The following is a 26,845-nucleotide window of genomic DNA, read 5'->3' on the forward strand; positions in this document are numbered from 1 at the left end:
CTTATGCGAAATGTGTGAAGTTATCTGGATCAATGAACCTGATCATGGACATGATATCTTGATCATTCATACTTTACGGGCTTGTAATAAATGTCTATTCTAGGAACCAACCTGACATAACTGAAAACATTGTGTTTTTTTTGTTAAACACTATGTTAAAACAAGTACTATATATTCATTTATATATAAACAAAACTAATAAATAAAATAAAACATCCATCCATTATTTTCTGACCAGCTTGCTACTGAAATAAAACAAAACATAATAAATAAATAAATGAAATGTTAAAAGGCCTTATACAACATTCTCACAATTAGATTAGTGGCAGTGTTGTAGTATTTATGATATAAGGAAGATATTTCCACATATTTGATATAGCAGTCACTTTATAAATGACTATAACTGTTGTCGTTAACTGTTGAGGTATTCTCACACAGATAATCAGCATCATTAGCTTCAGATAAACCCGTATTCTGCTGAGCAGAACAGTGCATGCTTCATGCATTCTCTAAATAGTTTCAGTACCTTTTTTTTAATGTTTACATACACGTACGTACAGTACACACACACCTTACTGGTGAACGTGAGGAGTCAAACCAGCACAGGACTGGAGCTAATTGGTGCCTTTCTATGGATGTAGCTGGTGGCACATCATCCACAGGGTTAAAACACTGTTCAACTTTGACCTTTTCAGTTCTGTAAGAGACAGCGAGAGCAGGAGATGAGAGACACAGGAGAGAGCGGGGGGGGGGGGGGGGGGGGGGGGGGGGTCACTGGAACTAAATCTACTGTTTGTTTCTCATGGAACGGAGAGAGAAACACTCTGTGATTGGAAAAAACAGACATGTGATCTTCATGTGAACTACATCTCTACACACACACACACACACACACGCATGCACGCACACACACGCACGAACGCACACACACACGCACGCACGCACACATACGCACGCACGCACACACGCACGCACACACGCACACACACACACATGCACACTCTCAGTAACAGACAATGATCTTCAAGTCACAACCCGAGTCCTGCTGTGTGTGTTCTCACTGCTGCTAAAGCTTTTGTGTGTGTGTGTGTGTGTGTGTATGTTGTCATATTTCGTCTCATGCACTGAAGAAGTTGTTCTGTGAGTTTGTTTTTAGATTCCCAGAGAGCCTTTATATGTGTGCTGCAGGAAGGTAATTTTTTTCAAGATTATTCTGACTTTGTTGAGCTGTGTATTCAAGAGTCAAGACCATGTGATGGATTTTAGTGTATAGTGTGTAGTTACAGCCTCCCTCTAACATGGATATAACTTCTCAATCTAAATTAATGGCAGTTTGTAACTGGTTTGATTTTAGTTTCAGAAATAAAATGAGGAAAAGTTGTGTTAATAAATCTAAACTTTTCAATATTTAAAGAGGAAAATGCCAAAAACTTCAAATTAAACATGACATCTTTGACAGTCTAAACATGATGGAAACAGGACAAATGATAATGGACTAAGGACTTATAAAGTATTTGGCTTAGTGTGTTAGTGTGTTTGTGAATGATAGATGACTGACTCAGTGTCAGATTAAAGTATACGTAGAGTTTGTTCCAGTAAAAGAAGGACCTGCACAATATTAGCATTTTAGTTATCATTGATTAATCAATATTGGTCAATAGTCCAGCCAATGAATTGGTCACTCATATGTATCGTATATACACTGTGTAGATCATTTTTTCATATACCATATGCCAATATCAGCTATCAATCATTATATTGGTTATCTGCAGATATAATGGATATCAGCTTTTTAAAAACCCCAGTATTTGTATTAACCCTTAAAACCCCATATGGAACAAGCTCTTGTAACCACTACCTTTACTGTGTAGATCCCAAGAATGTCTTCAGACTTTAAAGAGTAAACAAACTCCAAAACCACTTTTTCTGCTGAAAACAAATGTATTTTGAGGGAGCGTTGTTGATTGATTCTTCTTCAACTATTGACATTTTAGGTAAAGTGTTAAAATTGGACATCATTTGTTTTGTACATATGTGTAAGAGTGACTGCCTTATATAAGTTAAAACCTGGCTGTTACAAATAAATGTTGCTATTGGTTGAGAATTGTGGTTTGGGACATTTGGTGGCTTCTTACATCACTAACAAGCACTGTTAGCCCCGCCTCTTCTTTAAAAACTAGCACCTGCTGACTTTGCAGTCTGTGGCGAGTAGGTTGGATGGAGAGAATGGTGAACATTGACTGGGTGGGTCATAACTGCTCCAGAGTCATTTTTGGATTTTTACTCCTAGTAGCACGTCAGCAAAAACCCGGGGTTTAGTTACTGTCGGTCTTTAATGCTAAATTATCTTAAACACATGCATCAGACACTTTTACACCTTTTTAGTCTTAAAGGTGACATTTTGGGACAAACATAGCTTCTAAGTGTCATGCTGATCATCAAAGCTGACGCACATTTTTTTAATGATCACGTTGGACGCTCTGGAGAAGAACTGTCCGGATTCTTGTGACTCCATAATAATTGTAGTTCTTCTACCTGCATAACTACATACCTACCTATCTTTCTCTCTCTCTTTCTGACGCTGGTACTGCACTCAGTTATCTACATGTATCTGTGTCACTCCCTGCTGATGTGGTTTCTGAGTGAACCAAAGCTTTCTAATTGAAGAGCAGGACCATAGCAACGGCTACAGCTGCCTCATAACTTCCTTACAAAACATAGTTTACGTTTTAAAGGCCAACTGCATGCAAACATAGAAGAAAGTAGTCCTGCACAATCATGACCGAAATGCTTCTTTAACCTTTAAATAACATTCCACTGATATATTTTACGGTATAAATGACTAAAAAATCTTTAGTTTAGCTTAATGCCCACTCGATTGTACTTTTTGTAATTACTGATTAAATAGTTTATGTAACTTCTAACGCTCTAACGTGAGTGATGTCCAGCTTCGTGCTAAGAAACATTTAAACAAGTGGGAACTGCACTTTAAGAATCCTGTTGAGAAAAAAGTATTTTATTGTATTTTAAGTATATTAAAATTTTCACTAGTATATTGAAAATGTACTTACACAAACTGTATTTTTTGTAAATATATAAAACGGAAACTTACACTTTTAACACACTTCAAAACCATTATACTCTATTACACTTGCTAAAAATATATATATTACTAAAATATATATGAAATGAAATGTATTTGTCATTTTTAAAGTGTTCTTATTTGAAGTTCGATTTTACAAATTTTTTTTTACATGCTTTAAAATTGATGCTTAAAATTGTCATTTTATCATATACTCAGAAGTACACAGTTTAATATCAAACTCTGATATTAGGTCTCAACGTATTTTAAGTTACATTTGAGTCTAATTATGAAGTTATCTTGTACCTTAAGAAATGTATTTGGAAAGTGTTCATTCTTCAGTCCTCAACCCATTTATTAATTTACTAATTTAGCATAAATTAGTACATTTAAAGTAATTTACTTAAAGCATACTAAATGCACTTTAAGTTGATCCACTTTAGCATGTAAAAATACAGTAAATGCACGTCAAGTGGAACTTTTTTATAATTTAATTACAATTACAATATATTTAGTAGAAAATGAGTTGTTCCAAAATAGCATGCTTTAAGTTAACTAACCATAGACACACTTGAAGTATATTGATGATTAGTGTGGCTTTAAGTACATGAAAGTATGCTAAATTTTATTTTTCAACAGGGAAAACTTGCTCTGAATGAAAAGAATCAAAAAGTCTGTATCGCTTTCCTCTGCCCCCCCCCCCCCCCCCCCCCCCCCCCCCAGGGCCATCATTTAGTTTATTTTAGGGATGTCCGATAACACCTGTTCCAGAATGAGTATTCACGTTTACTCACCAATACCAAGTGTGTATTGATGGACTACAGCTGCGATTTTCCAGAAAATTAATTATTTTGGTTTTATTGTGAGGTTATTTGAATTAGCAATTTTCATCACTGCTCATATACTTTGTCTACTAAGGTAAACATGATCCCAGAATCATCTGGGTACTTTGTGTTTCCTTTAAAACCCGCATGTTACTTATATGTGGAACTATTTAAAAGAAGTGTATTTACAAAGCTGCGGACATTGCTTTATGCCACAAAACTGTATAATCACAGTAATAGAGAAAATCTACCTTTATGTCCGTGGTATTGGAGCAGTATAAGTTTGGTATCATTATCAAACTGGTTACTTAAGGCTTGAGCACCTTTTTTATTCTTTGTCTTTTTATGTGTTCAACAAAGTACATACAATTTATCTGGAACATATCATCTGATTCTGTCCCTCATGAGCAGCACCAAGATCTGCTGTACTTTATATTCCGTCTCAATGTCAAAGATGATATTTTACACGACTATTAGCAATATAATTCTTTAGGTTTGTTTGTTTGACCTTAAAGTTTTCTTTTAATGTAGAATAATGTGTTTTTCCCCCCCAAATAAGTAATGAAAAATGCAAACAGTTTATGTGAGTTTGCTTTGTGTTGAAAATGTGTCTGAAAATATTATTTATTCCAGGTGAATATATTCAGCAGAAGGGAGCCTTGGTAAATGGTAATTAGTTCTTTAGAGCTTTAGGGTATGAATGCCTTACAAAGAGACCTAGACATATCTATAAGCACTCGCCTACACACACTGCAGCCTCCGTACAGTGTTTGTGCTTTTAGACCGCACAAGGTCTGACGCAGAATTGAGTTTATCTGTCAATCACAGGTAGCTCATTTTGACACTACATACTTGACATATGAAGTTACTCAGGAGTAGGGTTTAATAATCCTTTGTATTTAAAGTGAATCATTTTAATGCTATGCTTGTTGTGGAGGGTGGTCCCTGGGCTGTCAGTATCTGCAGACTCGGATGCCAAATGGAAACAGACAGAGTTGGGATTTGTACTCTGTTTCATTTCCACTTCAGATTTGAACTCTTCTTTATGGATAATAGTGAAAACAGGCAGAACAAGTTCTGATGAACTACGCCCGGGCCCGCGGAACATCTCCGCACCGAATAGCACGTACCACGTTCCCGAGAATTCAGTAATGGGCCCCCATTCATATATTGGTATGTGTCAATGATTTGGTACCACCAACTGTTGCAATATTTGACTCAAATAAATGAGAATTGCCGAAAAAAAAGGCCCGATTGTGCGAGGCATAGTTGTGATCTATGTTGAATTACCTTTGAAACAATATATCACATGACTACGTTCTCATAGAAAAAAGGGCTCCAAGTGTCACATCATATTCATTCACAGAGTATTCATACCAAACAGCATTTTGATCTAACAAGAACTAACGGAGGAGTAGTCATTTTAAAAATAGGGCCCCCGGGGGCCCCTGTGACACGTACAGGGTAATGGGCCCCATTCATATATTGGTATGTGCCAATGAAACACCAACCGTCGTACTATTTGACTCGCAAATTAAAGAGAAATCGACTTTCAATTTTTTTCGTTTGGGGCCCCAAATCGAAAATTGGGCTCCTAGCGTCAATGTGTACACATTCATAGATTATACTCATGGTGTTAAAAAAAATTGATTCGGCGATTCTTGCATCCAATCAAAATGCATCCATATCGATTTATTTTTATTTAAAAAAATAAAATAAAAATTGCATGCTGACCAGCTTATGTTTTTTCAAAAACATCTAAAAAGAAAGTCCAAACTTTCTGCATTTATTTGTTGTTCTAGGCATATATACCTCAGTTAGGTTGGACTAAAGCCATGTTGCACTATAGTCAAATTTAAATTAAAAGCCACAGGCAGATTGTATGTTATTTTAAGTTGTTGGCACATGGCATGTTAAAGCCAAAGTGTAAAATATGCCATTAAAATATATTTCATACCTAATGTTCTCATGAAGGTGTACACATTTACAGATTAGTTGTTTCTTAAGTCATATATAAATATTTAAAAAAAATTATGCCAGGCAAAACACACATCCATAGATTATAGCTACCAAATTTCAGCCCGATCCGTTCACGAATAAAAGAGGAGTAGCGATTTGAACTAGTGTACACAACAACAACAACAACAACAACAACAACAAGAACAAAGTGAGTGAGTCTGGTAGCTCAGACTAATAAGGTGAATAAAGTTTAGAGCCTGTGTTGAAATGCTGCATATACTTAGTTTTATTGCATCCATCCATTTTCTGACCCGCTTGCTCCTTTTCTCAGGGTCACGGGTGTCTGCTGGTGTCTATCTCCAGCTCTCATAGGGCGTTAGGTGGGGGTACACCCTGGCCAAGACAGGGAGCATTTACTTTTATTATTAAACAAATACAGCGGCTCCACCGACACTTGCATGTAGCTCTGTTTGTTTGAGATGTTTGAGTCTTTCTTGGGAAAACGAATAATTCAGTGAATTTCTATTCTTTTTAAAGATAATAATAATCTAAATAGACTTTAGCCTATTGTTGGGGTCATTTTCTTGCTGGAAAATAAATGTGCAGTCAATCACTTTGGATGAATGATCTGAAGAAATGCTGACTTCCTCTTTAGTGCTGAAAGAGGATAAATGCTGTATAGGTAGTGAAACTTGAAAACATTGCGTCGTAGTAGCAGCTTTCTTCCTTTCAGAGATGGTTATATGTAACGAGCGAAATCTGTCTTCTGCCTCCTCCAGACTGCGAGCCAGAGGAAGTCTCAGACTGGTCCTTCGATGAAAACTGTCTCTTCTGCTGCTTAAGACGTGAGAAAGTTAAGGTACAGTTTCATACATGTGGAGCCCCTCATATGAGAGCTTGCTTGTCCTGCAGAGTACGTTCAGAAATTCAGTTAAACACTAAAATGTATGGATTAAAAACATTATTATGTTTTAACATCATTTTTATTTTTTTATTATGACTTTATTTAAAAGGTACAAGACAGGGGAACTGAATTTCCAATACCAGAGCATAACTACTCAAAACCCCTGCAATTGTTGGGGCCATTCCATTTTATTCAAAATTAGGAAATTCTGAGTAAATAGTACAGTTGAAATGAAAATTTTACGTGCATTTTACATCAGTTGAAGCTTAAACTCACAATTTCTGGCACAAGAGATGAAACTCTGTGGTCATACACTATTTATAAAACTTCTTCCTGATCATTATAGGAATTCTACAGCTGCCATGATAAATCAATAAATGAATAATCCTGCTCTCGCCAAGTCATTGTCATTGTGTCCTTGGGCAAGGCACTTTACTCACATTGCCTCATATGAATGTGGTGTGTGAGTGAGTGTTGGTGGTGGTGGGAGGGACCGATAGTTCACTATGGCAGCCTTGCTTCTGTCAGTCTGCCCTAGGGCAGCTGTGGCTACAATAGTAGCTTACCACCACTGTGTGTGGAGTGAAAGAATAATGTACATCAATGTAAAAGCACTTTGAGTGTCTATATAAAAGCAATACATAAAATCCAAGGAATTATTATTGTTATTCGTCAGACATAATTAATCCACAACTATTTCATGATGGAACATCCTCTATGTCACTGAGCTAATTAGCACATGGTAATGTCTCACGTAGCTTCACTACTTGACTAAGCCAACAACCTGTGTGCAAAACAGCAGCAAAAATACACATAACACATCTAGACAGTATGGAGAAGTTGGTCATTTGTTTTTAATTATGATTTATTTGCTCCATAAATTAAAAACTGATGTTTAGCTCACAGTCAAATTCAAAATGCAGTAAAAAAAAAAAAAAGAACATTATAACTCCAAAATGTTTTTTTTTGATGAACATTGAAAATGTATTTAGTAAGAATTTGCAAGTACACGTTTACAGTCAAACATTTTGATGCACTGTAGGCTCAGTTTTTGATAAATCAAACATCTGTGTGGATCATTTGTTTAGGACAGTCTGAAGATGTGCTGTATTGGGTCTACTTGTTGGTGAAAATTGTAAATCTGTACCATATGGTTGAAATGTTAAGAAATGTTTACATTTTAAACTTTAGAGGCTTGCTGTAGCACCACCTTTAGGGTGATTAGCCTGTTTTTTCAGCTGCGGCAGTATTACAGGGGACTGGACCTTTGTGCAAAATGTATAAATGTTCATGCATGGGAAGTATGATTTCCTCAGAACAAGAGGAACACGCAGGATAACAATAGATTCCCGGCAGCATAGGCTGCCTGGCTCCTAATTACATATATTACCTTAATAAATGTAACTGTTTCAGAATAAACACAATTATTGTGATTAATCACAAACTTGTGAATTTGTAGACGAGTTATATTTCAAGGTATAAACAAAGAAGTACTTCAAATGTGTTTTTGAAATACATGTGCACACATTTTGTATACGGTAATACATTAAAACCCCTATTGTGTCATGGAAAGGCAACCTTTATTGTTGCCTTTTTATTTCATTAGATGGTAAATCCAGTGTTTATTCATACTCATACTCTTCCTTGTCTGTGTGGTTCAGCCCTGTTTTTGAGCTTCCATTGAACACATCTTTGTGTCTCCTCCTGCTGCTTCTCTTGTTATTTGTGCTATACAGCCATCATGGTCTTGACCCCAATTTAGCTTATGGAAAGGAGCTTGACATAATGATTTGGAGGTGAGTGTGTGTGTGTGTGTGTGTGTGTGCGTGTGTGCGTGTGTGTGTGTGTGTGCGTGCGTGCGTGCGTGTGTGTGTGTGAGGACAGGGAGGAGGGGGACATTGGTGTAAATTAGTGAGTCTCCCACAGCAACATAGTGACCGGTTCCTCCTTTTCGTGTCTCATCGGTTAAAATGCGCTCAAAGCCAAATAATAATGAGTTTGTGGGGCCTGCTGTCGCACACGTACATGCACATGCTTGATTCAGATTCAGGGGTAAATGAGCAACGATGCCATTGGGTGTGGTTGAGTCTCCCCGTTTGATCCAGTGGGCGTGCACTGTTGCTGTTCCCACTCAACGTTCTTGAAGACAAAATACAGCGCTTAGGGGCGCTTCCATCTTGCAAATTTTATGTTTTATTTTGGAGCCAGAGTCTGCGCAGTAGGAGCCCTGGTAACATGCCCCGCCCATTTAGCGTACTGCCCTGATCAAGCCCAGCTACGCCAAGAACATAAATATCTTTCCCACTGGATATTCTACTAAAGTCTTGTTCAGATCATAGAGGTTAGTAGAAAATCTTGATATATTTCAACTCAAATATATAGTTAAAAGGTGTCTCGGCTTTCCTTCAAAACGTAACTGCTATTCACAAAGAGAGTTACGCAAGATCCGTGGCTGTCAATCATCGTCATATATGGCGTAAAATCCCATTTTTCAACCTCAAATAGCTTATTTGAAACAGACTTCACAGAAAAATGAGCACTTGAACACAATGTAGGGTTATAATAACTAATGATCACAGTAGAGTTTAGTATTTTAATTTTACAGTTTGACCCACATCCTATCTGTTATCATTGAGGAGGCGGGGTTTATGATCTATACTGCAGCCAGTCAGCCGGGGGAGCTCTAAAAATAAAAGCTTCACTTCACCGGGGAGCTTGTCCTGTCCATTCTTTTTATGTTTATTTAAATTTTTTTATTTATTTATTCAGTTCATTTCCGCCATGGTTGCAATCACAGAAATTAATTTTGACATTCAGAGCAAAATCACATCATTGTTTTTTTTTTTTTTTTTTTTTTTTTTTTTGTCCTATTGCATGCCGGAAAGGGCGACGGAAAAAAGCATTATGCTTATCCAGATCCGTCCCCTGATTTGAACACAGATAATTTTACATCAAACCTCGTTTCTTCCCTTGTCAAACATTCTCATCTTCTTCATAATTTCATCTTTTCCTTAACGGTTTTTTTTTTTTTGTCCTTTTTTATGTGACGCGTTCTCGTCTGCAGTCATTGTTCCTGTTGTTACTCCTCCTCACTGTCCTTTTTCTCCGTATCTCCTCGAGCTTTCTTTTCCAGTCGTTGTTTACGTTCCTCCAACTCTCCAAACGAAAAGTTCTTCTTCTTTCGGAGAACCTTCATATCCTCTGAAAGTCGCCTCAGCTTACGATCCATCAGAAAGGCACATGCACATACACATACCCCCATCATTAGCAGGCCAAAGATCATGACCCCTAGCAGATAGCAGATGTTGTGATCATGGACGGGGTCCCGTGTAGGGCGTCGACCCACAGTGTGCACCACAAGGAGTACAGGCAACATGGGGCCACGCACGCAACTTCATTCATTAGGAATTGTGAGAAAGCACAGAATGTCATGTTCTGCAGGAGGCCATGGTGAAAGATAGATCAGGTCACTCTGTTAATTAACGTATTGATTTGATTGTATGCTCTCAGATTAATGCTCATACAGACAGACTATGGAAACAAGGGCTGCAGAGTAACACAGATTTTGACCACTACAAAAAACAAACATAAACAGCAGATTTTTCCCCTTGTGGACCCTTTGGGTGAGAACTCATTCTCACATTGTGGTGTTTATCAAAGTTCCCCCATGTGTAGATATAATCACCACTGTGTTTACAGCAGACTGAAAGTATCCACTGTAATATAGGATAATGTATTCATTTCTCATGTTAAACCACATGGGACACAAACAATTCAGTTTAATCTTTAATGGTTTGGATCCTGTTATTAGCATGCACTTTATTTCTTTATTTTTAGGGGAAATACCAACAAATGTATCAATTTACATTAAGTTTACCTCGAATACATTTTAAAGGAAGCCTTTATTCTTGCCTTAGCCAGGATAAGTGTTCCACCTCAGATATTTTCATACTGAATTTCATTTGAAATATATGCATAATAAGAATGTTTAAGTTTTTTTTAATTATTTTTTACCGATTATTAGTAATTTCAGGCGACCCCGTTTTAATTCAAGGCAACCCCACATGGGGTCCTGACCCCAAGGTTGAAAAAAACCATTCTAAACTCTAACCCTTGGGATGAGTCTGTTTCAAATTCTAATGGAGCCATTTCCTTTTCTTATAATTATTATCGCAAAGCATTCAAACAGGGTGGTTGAACTGTTCAGAATGAAGTTGCCTAATTGTTGTGCACGGTGTTAATGTTTACCTCTAAGATGTCTGTTATTCTACAGCAAGAGAAGAAAGAAAGGAAGTTAGAATGGGGGGGGTCCCCCCTCACTCATCGATCGTCGTTGTTTTTACACTTGACCCTTGTCTGACCCCTGAGGTCAGCCATCTGTCCCCGGAACCACCTCCCCCCCTCACCTCCTTCCTCCTGTGTGAGCCCCTGTCTGCCCCCCCCCCCCCCCCCCCCCCCCCCCCAATCCGCTCTCCTTTCTGTCTCTTTCCTGCTAATGCTAATGTATTCCTTTAACACTGGAGGGAGGGGCTCCCAATGCTCACTTATGCATGTGATACAGTAAACACAATCTGAACTCAAACAAGCCATAAAAAAACAAGATCAATAACCAGGATTAAATGAAGTGAATTAGCTGAACATTGATGTACAGAGATGATCTTTCTACAATGTTTTCTGATTAATCATCAACTTACAACAACAACAACAACAACAACAACAACAGCGACCTAGGGTCATTAGCCTCGGTTTGTTGTGAAATGCCAGCAGAGCTTTGGTGGTGGGATCCATTGATTCATTGATCTAACGCCATTCACACGACCACCAGAAACAGCTGTGGGGTGACACCAGTGTTCCCAATCTGTTTTAGTATCACTAATTTTATGGCAACTTCTGATACAATTTTTTTTTCTATAATTAATTTTTGATCACATTTGTTCTACAGTGTGTTATAAATACAGAGTAGACACATAGTGGCCAAAGTGCAAAAACGTGTCAGCTCATATATTTTCAGACTGCATTTTATTTGAACTACATTTATTAACATATGACAGTGTTTCTCAAAAGGGGGTACGTGTACCCGTAGGGGTACGTGTTGGCACTACTACTACTACTACTACTACTACTACTACGAGAGAGAGAGAGAGAGAGAGAGGAAATGTAACAAAGGCATGCGATGACCAGAAATAATAAAAACTGTAGAAATAAATCTATTCAGGAGCCACTGATTCAGAGTTTTTTACCCTTGGGATTGGGACCCTTTGTGAAATATAGATCTAGTTAAACTGAAATACAGTAAAATAAAAAATAATAATATGAGTTCAGACATGATCAAAAACTAATTCTAGAAAACAAAATGTCTTTGGTGTCACCATAAATTCTTGATATTAAATTGCAAAAAAAAGTTTGGGAACCACTGCACTAAATACTGTTTCTTTCCACTTATTTACAAAATGAGATTCTTTAAAAAGTGTGTTATCAATCATTCGTATCATCATTATGCTCTATTGTTCTTGTTTTCACAGAATTCTAAGCAAAATGTAGTAGTCGGACATAAGGGGGTACTTGGATTCAAACGTAAGAGAAAGTGGGGACTTCAGCCAAAAAAGTTTGAGAACAACTGACATATAGAATACAGTTGTTAAAAATTGTGTGGTGTTTTCATATGAAAAAGACTCATTTAAAAAAGCTTTTTAATCATTCAGTTTTTAATCAATTATTAGACATTTCAGGTGACCCCATTTCAATTTCCAGGCGAAAAACACACACACGCACACACACGCATGCACACACACACACTATGAAACGTATATCGTTAAGACAAAAGCAACACGCTGATAACGACTGCCTTGTGATTCAGTGGCTGAATCGACGTTCCTGTGGTCAGTTCATATTGATCTCTTGCTGGTTTAAGACGTGCACACACACACAAAGCCATTGTGTTGGCTGTTAGCATGAAAAGGCCGGCCATATGTCATTAGCGAAGTGTGTCATTCCGATCATGCTCACTTTGTGATGTGATCATTTGCATCTATACTCAGAAGTTTGTTCATCGTGAATCAGCAAGTAATGGAATCTGAGTTACTGTCTGTAAAAAGTCACAGTTTGCACTAATGAGCGCCACTATAAGGCCAGCCCTTTTGTCGCCTCACACACAACAAAGGGCAGATATTTCCCAGTTGACGTTTCTTAGATTGGACCACAAAGGCCACACTTCCCTCAGCACATGAATCCACCAACCCTGTTGCAGATTCACCTCTATCTTTTTTCTTCTGTGATTTATTCCAACCCCTGCTGACAATAAACAGTGGTAACAGCAATCATAATGTTCTGGCTGATGTGTGCACATAGATTATTTCTGTGCGCTGATCTACCTGTATGAGGTTGACCCCCCCTCCAAAAGTTGTGCTTTTAAAACCCTAACTGTGCTATGTTGTGTGTGATGTCATGTGAATGACTGTGTTTGTTGGTTGGCAGTTAATAATATATCATTGGAGCGTACACCTACATATCCTCACAAATCCCCTTTGCGATGCTGCCTTGTGAAGGTACTGTACATACTAAGAGCAAATGTAAAACATGTTCCATCAGTCGATTGATGGAATAATGCTTTATATTCGTCATGATTAAACAGGCTCAGTATGTATGTAGGGCTACACGCAAAAGTTACGATCACTCGTAAAGTGAATTTTAGAGACTGGAATGAAATCTGAAAACATCCAGTGTGAAAGGCTCCATTTGTTTTAGCAACAATTTGATTTAAATCAGGACTCTTTGTTGCCAATTTGATTCAAGGACGATATTGGTTCATTTAGAACGATTCGATCCCAAATGATTTAATGATTTGAAAACAATTCAGTAACTTTTTAGCCAAAATCATAATTCTACCAGTGTGATTGAAATACATACTGTACCTGAATACTGTATAGTACAGTTGAGCTTTCTTAGATTCTTGTTGTTTCGGAATCATCTATGAATACATTATGGACATAAACAAACAAGTAAACAATATAGTATTTGAGGTTTATTTTCCCAAACTTGCTTGTTTTCCAGAGTTTTAGCCTCTGAAAAGTCACTTTCTGAGCAATTCTACACAAACAGGCTGATTTGTGGCCTACTTATGCATATTCATGAGTGGGCGTGTCTATAGACGGGACACTGACTTCCTTTTCCCCACACAGTGACGTAGGGCCAGAGGACGGACCGCCCACTCTGTAGCCGATCTCATGCTGCTTTATAAACACGAGACAGAGCGTGGGCGTGGCTTCTCCAGCTCAGTGCCGCGTCAAATTCGTCATCAAAGTGGGAACACGTCATCAAATTGGAGCGAGGTGTTTGGGCTCACCCTGCAGTAAGAAAGGAGCAAATCACCCTGTAGCTAATGATTGAGGGAATCAATTAAAAAAAATCACTTTGGGCATGTGTATGAAGCCCAAATAGCACTTTTATCATGTTTAAATTAACAGAATGTAAACATTTTCTGTTCTCATTTTAAATACTTAAATCTGTTTTCAATAAAATTACATATTAGGTTTACCTGACTTTTTTCAACATGAAAATAATACAATATTAGCAAAAAAAAAAGATGTTTGATTGATTATCTTAACTGTTTTAGATCTAACACTGTCATCTGGAAGGCCAACTTGCCGAGCACAGATCAATGTAGTTGGATCGTAGGTATATAAATGGATTCATCGATCTAATCGATACACCCTTAATGCTCATATATTGGAAATATATTTTTGCACATTAAATGAGACTTTTATCAGTTTAGAACTAAATGCCACCCTAAAGTGACCCGCATGGTCAAAAGAGGTTTCAAAATAATCAGATTTGTGCTGTTTGTCTTTAACAGATCGGATGCATGTTGAATAAGGGCAAAAAACAACAACACACAAAACCAACAGATTTTTAGTTTTTAGTTACACTGTAGAGGTACTGCAGGTTGGCCCTTAAAGCTGAAAAGTGTGTTAAAATCAGTCAATAGTTTAGATTTACCATTGAATAATAAAAATGTGGTAAAAACCTGTAATAATGGCTGACAAGATTTTTTTTTGTCACTCTAATTTGTCATTATTAATCTCATTTGATTGGGAAACGGCTTAAATAAAAAAAATACTGGACAAAAGTGCACTTTTTATGTTATTTTTTTAAAAATATAAATAAATTCATAATGAAAGAAGAAGAAGCTGAATTGCTACCTGATACAGTCTAATTAAATAACTCCATTCTGTAGATTCCTTTAAATGATGTGTTGGATCTTCAACTCTTCACATCTGAAGAATAGAACATTTCAGAAACAATATAATAAGAACATGGTGGCCAGATTAGTTCTGGACTCTCTGCCCAGTGTTGCACAAAATCATCCCCTGAAGGACCAGTGACTGATTTGAAAAACCATTGTGCAGCCAACACACCTGGAAGAGATTCAGCTGGCTGAGGGTGCTCATCATTGTTAATCTTCCTTTTCTTGGCAATTCCTTATTTTGGACTGAATCACAGTTACGTGAGGAGATGGTATGAACATGTTGTGCCAAATTTTAGTCCTATTTTGCTTTCCAACTGAATTAAGCAAAACTACCAGGGTGTTTGTTTCCCGCTTCTCTCCTATAACAACAGTTACTGAGATAAAAATAAAAGAGAATAACAAATAAGTTATTATATTATTAACTGATCTCATGCAGGGCACTGGAATCACTGCTTAGCTTTACATGAAAATGGTGCACCAAGTTAAGTTTGCCAGTTTGTTGGACTAACACACATTTCCACAAAACTCTTTAGAGACATTGATGATGTGACTTTCAGAGGAAGCTTTTACTTGGGAAAGCAAAAAAACAAACACTACTACTCTAGTAAAACAGGCCTAAGTGCTAACCTGAGCTCTACAAATTGGCCAGGAACAGGTCAAAGATTAAAACATGTTTCCTACTCAGTAACTGATTCTTCATTTTCAGACCCAATATGCGGGCGGCCTGTACTCGCAACACAACACATATTATTTTGACACAACAGCAGGAGCAGCATGGACAGACACAGCTGGACATGTTTATACAATGACTCTGAAAGCCCAGTCGTTGGCGTTGCTTGCTGTGCGACTGCTTGTGTGAGAGTATGAATTTTTTGACACCTTATACCTTTTTCTCACTCGTTTTGTCTCTTTGCGTTTGATTGTGTAGGAGCACAGTGTGGAGAACGGCGGAGGCAGCTACGTGCTGTCGGACTGTGAAGCCTTCAAGCACGACCAATCTCGCATCAGCCGGCTGGAGAGACAGGCCCAAGACTTCCTCAATGCTGTGTTCCACAGAAAAGGTAAGTCACATGTACACACATTCTGTACACACTAATACGCATTCACACATTTAATCCATCAACTACTCATCACTAGGGTTGGGCATCATTTGGATTTGAATGATTCTGATTCCGATTCTCAATTTTGATTTCTGTTCTAAACGATTCTCGATTCCGATTCTTTGAGATGTGCAGGTCAACAGGTCACAGATTTCACAGGATATTTTTTTAATTTGAAAAACCCTTTAAACAGGCCATTTTTATGATACAGTTTAATATGGTTGCTGTACTACTACTTGGGTATTCAATTAACAAAGGTTTCCAACTGTAACTGTAAAAGTGAAACTTTATGAAATAAAACTACAAACAAGTTGTCATCAGTGTAAAAAACAAAGAGCTACAGGTAGATGTGAAACTAAATGAAACAAACTCAAACCCTGGAACAGTCGTGTGACAAATCAATCAATAGTTCTTATTGAGAAAGATTATTATTATTCTGGATACAGTGGAAAGAGAAACTATAAAAAAAAATATATATATATATATATATATATATATATATATATATATATATATATATATATATATATATATATATATATATATATATATATATTGTGAACCTGTTTACATTGTAGGGAAGATATTATATACAGAAATGTAATTGGAGTCTAAAGCCACAAAAAAAACACCACTTTAAAAAGAAAATAGACTTATTTAAAACCTCTTTACAGTTATTTGGGTCATTCTGCGACTTGCACGATTTGCAGCGATGACGCGTTGGTGACGACATTATCCAAGATGGCAGCGGCCCAGACTACAACTGACACTATGTAATAAAAGCCTTAAAAGACATGGATATAATGAAAAGAGTGGATGGACGGAGGCATAAACATGCGGACTTTCATATGGACACACGGACTTATTAATCACACACGGACCTCGGTAAACGGGACAGGTTTCACCGGACGCTGGCACTAGGACCCAGAGTCGGAGTAAATGTGTCCTTGTACTGCATACACAGACTGTAATATCACCAGTTTATCATTTTACCTGTTGTTAGAGCGACTGTCTTTACCAGGGAGCAATTATTCACACACACACACACACACACACACACACACACACACACACACACACACACACACACACACACACACACACACACACACACACACAAACACACACACTGCAGTCACGTTCTGAACGCATCTTATACAAACCCCGCGTAAACAAACAGAGCAAGCCGCAGAAACAAACTAGTGCAGGCATTTAGGAATCCAAAAATCTTTGTAACGGTTCTGGAACCGAACATTAGGAACCCAACCCAACCCTACTCATCATCTAATATCACTGCAAAATAGGGCTCTACATTCACTTTCAAAGGTCACTCGTCATGTAGGCCCAGTAGGGAATCCGATTTACATGCTACATGGAATTTTCAATTTTCTTTAGACAACAAACAACATTTTTAAAGTTAAAAACAAATCTATTCAAAAAATTTCTAATTATAAGAAATGAAAATGGTGATTATATTGCAATATCTGAACAAAGAACTGCAATAATAATAATGATAATAATTATTTTTCTGTCATCTATTCATGCAAATGAATTAGCAGAAAAATGATCATTGTACTAATAGATCAAACAATGCAAAGTGCTTTATGTCAGGGCTTCCCACCACCAGGCCCCAGATTGGTACAGGTCTGTAGACCATATTGCACCTGGCATTGTACCCGCCAAAACCCCCTGTCAATGCCAAATAAATGCCCGGTATACAAAGCAGGCTTCACTCTGACACTTGGAATTAATCGCAGGTGCATTGCAGAGATGAGGTGCAGTCAACCCACTAACCCTACAGAGAAAAATGTCTATAACAGTATATTAAAAAGCATTCTGCTCTACTCTTACCGGAAATAATAAACTCGTTCAATATTTACAACCAAAACTTGTCATGTGTGGGAAGCCGACGACTTCCGACTCCTGACCTGGAACGGAATGTAGCCAATAAAAAGTGAGAAACACGTCAAATTGTGTTCCACAAAACTTGGGAATAAAATGTTTCCGATATCCAAGTTCAGCGGCAAATGTCTCACACTTGGCCGACCACTACAATAATCAATATTTTTCCCAACTTTAACAAGTAGGAGCTCCAACTTCATGTGATGTTTTCACTTTTTCAAGTATATGGTCGAGAAATCTCAAATCCTAAGTTGCTTGAAGCGCAGCGTTAGATCACGTTGGTGCTAAACTGCTATGGTGTGGTGGGGTCTGTAACAGATGAAAATATCTAAAAAAAAGTATAATGATAGCGTGTCACACTATAACTTTAAATTGCCAGGGCAAGCGTTAATGTCAAGCCCTGCAAAAGCCATAAAGATTGGTATGTGTGTGAAATTCACTATCATCGTTTCACTATGATTATGTTCTCATGAACTTTTAAACTGTAAGAAGACACATTGTTCAGGCTTCCCCTTGTAGAAAACAATCACAGGTTTTGGAAAAGAAGTGATTGGGATACACGTTAACACTATAGGAAAGTCTAACAATGTAAAAGAGGCCAGAATTTGATCCCTGAGGGACACCACATGGAACTTTTCAACAGTTCTATAACTGGAACAAAGACTTTTCTGCCTTGCAGGTAGATCCTAAACTGAGTAGTATCTGGGTCAGAGAGGCCGGCCCACTTTTCTAACAGTTAACAGTGCCCTGATTAATAAGAGAGGTCATGTGAAAAACTCTGCAGTGGGTTATTTTACACACTGGTGTGTAAAATTTGGCAGTGGGAAGTTTCCTCAGAATGGGTCGGAGAATTTTCTGTGAGTTTGAAACAAATGTTTATTATAAAAGGAGTATTAATGTGAATATTAGGTCAACATAAAAAATATAAACAACAAAAGGTGTTGCAACCTTGTAGAATTTGCTACATTAAATCTTAATTCAAACTAATGTATTCAGAAGCGAAGCAAACCAGTACATGAGATGGAATTGATTACAACTATAATGTATTTCCAAATAAATAGAATTGTTTAGTGTTACAAAGAACTAATTCATCATATCCAAAACTAGTAATTAATCTTTTAGTCTTGAATAATGTCCTGTCTTGTGGATACTTTATATTTGTGTTGAGTTCTGTTTCACGTCAACATGCATTTGTTTGACTATTTGTGACTCGACCCAAAAGGCAGCTGTGGCAGATGCAGTTTAATGTGAGTGGAGGCCTCTGCACAGTAGCTGTTGTGTGTTTGTTTCCAGGAGAGAGGAAGCAGATGTTTGTCCAATCAATGTTCTGGCCTAATCAATCTGGCCCCACTCTCACAGGCTTGGCTGCCTGTGGAGCAGCTATATATAGATACACAAACAACAGCACGGGCACGACAAACACACACACACACACACACACACACACACACACACACTCATTCTTGCAGTCATTTATACAGCAGTAGAACTGTCAGGCACACAAACAATGCATTGCATTCTCACAGGTAGCCTGGCTGGCATGTTGTCAGCTAACGTCATTACGGGCTGAACAGAGGATGTGTGAACCTGAACTCATAGTAGTTGATTTAGAGCAAACATTTACAGACACATTCAAAGGACAAAACATTGTCAGATACCAATTTTAAGTCTAACTTTTTTTAGGTACAGTTGCACTAACAATGTTGCCATCAGTGGGATTAATTGGTCTTTTTTAGATCATAAATAGTATTTTTTTTCCTTAAAATTCACACTTTTCTAGTTTGATTACTCAGATTTCCAAAACAACGCTTTGGGAAAAAGTTTTTTTTTTTTTTTTTTTTTTACCGTCAATGCCATTATTTTGCTATGAATTTGGTAAATTAAGAATATTCTTGCTAATGAATGTATAGGGTGTACACACAGGTGACTGAAATCATTTTACTTGTGCTTTTTCAAACACTGCTCAATTCAAACCACCCCTGTATAATATCATAATCAGTAGAAAGGACAAATACAGTCGACTGCAAAGGAACCAATATGTAAAGTGTATCAACAGTAATAATAAAAGAGACAATGATCATCATATTCATAATCATAATCATCATCATCAGATGAGTAGAAGTCAAAGGACAAAGAAAAGACTGTAAAATTAGATTTTAACCCACACCTTCTCCAAAAATCATAGATGGAAGAAATCTTTCTGATTTATTACTTCAAAAGTTTGATGACATTGTTCATGTTGTCATTAACTGGATTAAGCATAAAACATTTATTAAAGGGGTTTTGGGACTTTTAGAGGTTTTGGCGTTAGAATCTAAAATAACTGGAACTACATTGAGAAGAAGAGTGGCACCACGATAATAACAGGAAGCATGCTGGGAAAGCCAGTGGGTTTAAAAAGGCTTAAAAATAGCAGCAGACACCTGGCATACACAGCAGAGTGTGAACAGTGCTCAACAGGCAGGATTATGTATACTGTATATAATGTATACAGTATATACAGTATATAGCACCCATGTGATTTTTGGATTATTTCAACCAAGCTTCAGGATTACATTTTTTGGGCTAATGTATTGTTTGAGGGGTTTAGGCTCTCATTCTGTAACATACATCAAAGTGTCTAAATAACGTAACCAGTAAGAACAGAGAGAAATAGAGATAAGTGGTGCAGACATATCTGGGACAATGCCAGATTAATGCATTAGTAACAAGGAAACCGTCGTCATTGGAGCTGTTTTGCTCCGTTTGTATTAACCAATGAGATCAATGACCAGTGTTTGTGGGAGGATTGTTTATCCCAGCAGGGGATCACGAAAAATCGGGGTTTTGATGAGAGGATTGTGGCCAACTAACCAGTTGACAGTTATTTTTATGTGCACTAGGTTATTATAGGTGCTGTTGTCCAAATTCTAAATATTTTATTACATTTATGAAAATTCCTTCTATGGTATTATATATATATATATATATATATATATATATATATATGACATTTATAGAGCTCACATTATTTTTTTATATGTCATTAAAAAGCATCCAAGAATAAAAAAAGAAATGTAAATGCCAAATGTAATTGGCAATTGAAAACTGTCATCTCATAGGGCAATGTCAAGGATGATTTTTCGACCTTTTTTGGAGCCAAAATGTCAAGGTCAAGGTCATGTCAAGTGTCAAAATGTTCCATATCTCTATGAATATGTATTGTACAGGTTTGACTCAAATTGAGTATTTTTTTTAATCAGACTGAAGCTGTACAACCTAACAGTAAAAAGATTGGTAGGGATCAAAGTTCATGACGTCACAAAAAAAAAAAAAAAAAAATGTCTTTTTCCCTATAACTTGGCCACAAATTGAGATACAGTGCTCAGACTGGTACCATTGAACAACATTTACTTTCAATCTGTGACCTTGACCTTTGCTCAAGGTAATATTTAAGGTCAAGGTCAGTATTCTGTTTTTCCTGCATTATATAACTTGTCAACAAATCCAAATACAGGTTGTCATTTTTGCCAATTTTCCATTGCCAAATGCATATTCGCATCGAATACAGGTCTTGCCTAGTTTTTATATTAAAGTGATCAGTAAAAAGATGGCCCAAATATATTAATACCATCATGTACTAGAACTACCTTTGCCTGACTGAATTACAAATATTACATTTAAAACTATGGTTTTAAATTAAGTTTACAAAGTATTAAAGGCAATAGTAGTAAGTAGTTACTGTTTGAGCACTAAACATACACAACAAACCTTAATTTAATGGATGGTGCAAATGTCTCATTGGTTCTTAGGTTTGAGCTCTAAACCAATCAGAAAACGTTTGCCTTTTTAATGCATGATAGGGTTTGAATTGTCCATCTAAAATAATAAATAGTGAATAAAGGAAGAATAAAGCTGAATGAAATCATCACAAACACCTCATTTTGTGTTCACAGAATTACTTCAGGTTATACGTCCATAATAACCTATTAGGGCACATTAAACATGCTCACGTGTGCACTGGTAGAGTTTTCTTATTTATTATGTGTGAGGCTGATGATCTGTGGCTTTATGCCATTAGTGTTTTCATCTTAATAGAATTGTGCTCTTTACATTTTTATAACAATCCAGAGCACAATGATGCACAATGAGAAAATAGAGATAAAAGAAAGAAGGGAAAGAAAGAAATTGTAACATAAAGTACAATTTAGGGGAAAAACATCAAGTAATTGTGGTAACATGAAGGAGTTCCCATGGATGGCCCAGCTTTAGCGAGGGATAATCTGCTGTTTGCACTCATATCATGGTACTTTGGACATGGTGAACAGGCAGGATTAAGCTCTGCCACAGAGTGATTTTTGGATTATTTGAGCATTGCTATGAGATTACATTTTCACGATGAAATGGGATAAATAAGCTGCTGAACGTGCCGACTGAGCAAATTCCTCGAGAACAGATCGCTGACATGTTGGCTCCTCTGCTCTTTCTCCTCAGACCTCCCAAGTTTCTCAGACCCTCACATTCCTCTAGTGGCTCGTGAGATCATGCAGCGAATGATCCGCCAGTTCGCTGCCGAATATACCTCAAAAAATACTCAGGACGACCTGCCCCTGCCCAACGGCACCATGAAGGACCAAAGCCTGCCAAGAGCGCTGTCTCTGGCCCCGGCCCTCAGTTCCTCGCCCGGGCCTCTGCCTGCGCCACACTCCCCTTCGTCATCGGCCTCCTCCTCTCCGTCCCCGACCCAGGGGCCGGGCCTCAGCCCCACCTCCTCCACTGCTACTGCTGCCGCCACCGCCTCAGCTTCCGTCTGCACCCAGAGCATCAATGGTACAGGAGCCAGTAATGGTGGAGCAGGAGCAGGAGGAGGGGGGGGTACGGCTGCTGCCTCTGCACAGAACCCTGTCCTCAGCAAGCTTCTCATGACCGACCAGGATGGCCCGCTGGACCTCACCGTCAAAAAGAACCAGACTGATCCAGAGCCCAGCCAGCAAGGTAGAAGCAACTCCCCCACCCACTCACTCCCATTAGGTGACACTGAGTTAATCCCTCTGAGTCTTGGCCTCTCTAAAATGTGATCATCATGAGGCTAATCCGAACCCCTGACCTTGCCTTTAAAACCGTTAACTGTAAAAGTTTACCTGTGAAGTCCCAGCCCTGACTGACCACAACCCTTATGTACCACATTTATGTACGTACACAAAACTGACTTAAATACACTGTGTTACCTTAGTTGTATCATTATGTGTGAATGATGATCCTTTAAATGGGTTGAATAGTACGTTCATATTTCATTTGATTTACAAAATAAAATAATTTCTAAATAGAATAAAGACAAACATGACAAAGGTGAATTTTTTAGTTATTATATAGAATATACAGTATATAGAATAGAAGCTTTTTATTGTCATTGTCCAACATATACAACAAAATTAAGGTGCTCTCCGGGAATGAGGAATGACATATAACACACACTTAAATAAAAAGAAATAATAATAATAATAATAATAATAATAATAATAATAATAATAATAATAATAAATTAAAAAAAAAAACACCATGGAAACTTATGCTGAACGACTAGCCTGCTCGGGAGCAGGTTTTTCTCTGGCTAGGATCTGAGCGTGTGCTAAAGTCCCGCCTCCTGACCAATCAGTTCTTTTAGAAAACGAGCTGTCCAATTAAAAGTGATGTGTGAACATGTCATTGTGTGGATCTGATCTGACAGCTGACGAGAGAGAGAGAATATTTAGACATTGATGCAATTTTTTCATTTACCAATGATGACATCCTTTAGGAAACATAGAGATTTGTATCTGATGGACTGATAAAGTAAAATTAATAAAATAAGTCAGCTGGTAAAGCCTGCGTGCATCGGGCGCTTTCACACCGATTAATTAATTAATTCATGTATTCTGTGGTGATGCAAAGAGCCTCAGTCCTGTAGATAATATAACATATAAATATATTCCATCTTATGACGTAGGCTGATCTGTATGAACGCAGCATCAGAGCTCACTAATTTAAATAGCATTAACACTCATCAATTGCTGCATTAATTACTTTCTGCTTTTACTGCAGAAACAGTGTTGTTTTTGGTTGGAATTTTGTATTTTGAAATCGGATGAAGAATGGTTTAAAGCTGAGGGAAAAAAAAGTTGAAAAGGCTGAACTTGCCTATTGAAATAAACGGGAACATTTTTGAACAAAAAAAAAAAACACTAATCACAAAGTATAAGCTGCCCTGTGTTGAATTTTTACATGTTTTGATATCTTATTTGTCAAAATTGGTCAATCGCTGAAAGAGTTGAAACTCACTAATCAAAGTAAAGGTGTTGATATTTAATTTAAACTCCTGAATGTTTAAATCCATAAGGACTGTCAGGATTATGTTTGGTTTCCTGAATCTTGCTTATTTACCCATAATTACTTTTCGCTATGGTGGACAATGATGGACTGGCAACCGTTTCAGGTGTTTTTTGGCTAAAATTGTTTCTGGATGAGGTGGGAAGTCCTCTCCAATGTTAAATTCCATGTCCATGCTATTTGTTCTGATGATATTTATATTTCATATAATTAGAAAACAATGTATCTTCTTTAACATTCCATTACCAGACAGAATGTCAAACTTGGTGCTTTTAAAAAATCTCCATAAAGCTGTCAGCGGTCACAGCACTGTCCTGATCTCTGAAATGTAACTCAGCACTAAGTCTAACTTTAATCAAACCCACCAGCAGGGGGTCGACTTTTTCTGATCACCACACACAGGCTGCAGAGTTGAAGGGCAGCTCGTGGGTTCAGCACACACTGAGACCCCCCCACCCCCACCCTCTTCCGATCCCTTTAATACCAGCTTTTTGGAATCTGCTTACCGTAAGCCTCCTTCATTTTCACAAAAAAGATGCAGGCATTTACGCTCACCTCAAACCCACACAGGATGAACCCCAGCCCCTGAAGGGGACTATCCCCAAAGCACATCAGCCTAGTTCAATGTAGGAACTTCAGTTATTATCAATCTACATCCACTTTTACTTTTTTTTTTTTCTTTTTACTTTTTCTAAAGATTTCTGTATTTCAAAGAAATTGTTGCCTCACTTTTTGCTTCAAGTTGAGTTTGGATAAAGCCCTGCAGCAACCTTTGATTTGAACAAATCACCCTATGAGCCTTTGCCTTTGGAGATTACGTTTTTCAAATGTACATTTTAATCACAGCTGAACTTGCTATACTCAATGTTATTAAAATGTATGAGGCATACAAATACCACCACTGCACAACAGCTGTTTAACCCACAAACAGCAACGACACTGATCCTCATGCAGAGTGATGGATGTCACAGAAAGATTGATTATTTAAGGTTTTTCTTGAATGTTTACAGAAACACATAATTCCATTGAAGTACTGTACATAAGCTTGTTGTAACTAACTGTAAAGAGACTCATCCATAAAAATGCCATTTTTGTATTTTAGTTAGTGAAACACTTATTTCAAGAACAGACTGTACCTACATACTGTTTTTATATAAGTTTCAACTCATGTTCACACTAGAATTCAGGGCATGTTGTGGCATAAAAACAAACCATTATAAGCAAACCTTATTTAACTGTTCGATAATTATTAAGGTAACATCAGGAGCTTGAATACATTGCATGCTAGTTTAGAAGTAGATTATAATTAAAATGCTGATTAGCATGACCCATTTATGACACTTAATGTTAACTAATAATAATTAAGGTCACAAATGGAAATTTTGGAGCCAATATTTACTGTGTGACTTCTGCTTTACAGATTTAGTTTGTCACATATGAATCCTGCATATACCCAGACTGTCCTTTACATTTACAGATTAAAACAATTCCCTGTCCAATCTGTATATACTTGTCCCTTTTTATTTTCAATATCACCTAATGTTTTTTTTTTTTTTTTTGTCCCATTAAACTACAAAAATCCCCAGAAGATTATCGAGACAGCACTGTGTCAGTATAGGACTATATGGGTTACAGCGGTCAAAAGGTCAGCTGCACTTTAGGGATTATAGTGCACTGATGAAGAGAGCCTGTATAAAAATGTTATGACTAAATATCTTTGATGTATTTTGAAGAAGAATCAGTTTTATTCAGAAATCACATTTGCAAAGTCATGTAAATATTTATATTTATATATAATAAATGATGTAACAGTAGGGCTGCTCAATTATAGAAAAAATAATAATCACGATTATTTGAGTCATAATTGAAATCACGATTATTTGAGTCATAATTGAAATCACGATTATTCAAACGATTATTTGTCAACCAAAAAGTTATTTATTTTTTGTACAAATAAACATAATATTCTTTCAACTTAAATAAAATCCTTCAAACACTAAAATTAAGTATGTTTACTTTTGCACAAAACACTTCTTGCACGTCATGTGTCTTTGCTCTAGGTCTTCATCATCAAACCTCTATAAGAGAATTTCACTCGCCACTTGTTTACCAAGTGTTTTTCCTGTCATGTTTCAAGACCACTAGCAACAACTTTCCTCGTGTTGACCTGCAGGCTAGCTATGGCTTTGAAAGGGGCGGAGGGGAGGAGCTTACATGTGAGTGGATTAAACAACTCAAAGTTAGTATTAATAACATGTGTGTGCCTAGATTTATTATTTGTAGATGTCCGAACTAGTGGGTTTATTTTATTTAGCGAATAAAACATGTAATTTTTTAAAAATTATTGTTATCATTTTTTCTCGATTACATTATTTTTATAATCCTTGGGTGTAATAATCAAAATTGCAGCCCTATGTAACAGTGATGCAGTATTTTTTTTTCAACTAAACAGAAATATAAGAAATAAAAACAAAACACAACAAT

General features: G+C 37.2%; 1 protein-coding gene across 1 annotated transcript in view; it reads left to right on the forward strand.

Moving 5' to 3' along the window:
- lcor (ligand dependent nuclear receptor corepressor) overlaps positions 1-26,845 on the forward strand; it is a 116,231-nt gene that overhangs the window by 67,116 nt on the left and 22,270 nt on the right. Inside the window, exons 3-5 of the mRNA XM_028447823.1 lie at positions 6,645-6,724; positions 15,943-16,075; positions 22,490-22,990. Coding sequence (XP_028303624.1) covers positions 6,645-6,724; positions 15,943-16,075; positions 22,490-22,990 — 714 coding nt within the window. The remainder of the gene's footprint in view (positions 1-6,644; positions 6,725-15,942; positions 16,076-22,489; positions 22,991-26,845) is intronic.

The sequence above is a fragment of the Gouania willdenowi genome, chromosome 1, assembly GCF_900634775.1.
Source record: "Gouania willdenowi chromosome 1, fGouWil2.1, whole genome shotgun sequence".
Classification (NCBI taxonomy): domain Eukaryota; kingdom Metazoa; phylum Chordata; class Actinopteri; order Blenniiformes; family Gobiesocidae; genus Gouania; species Gouania willdenowi.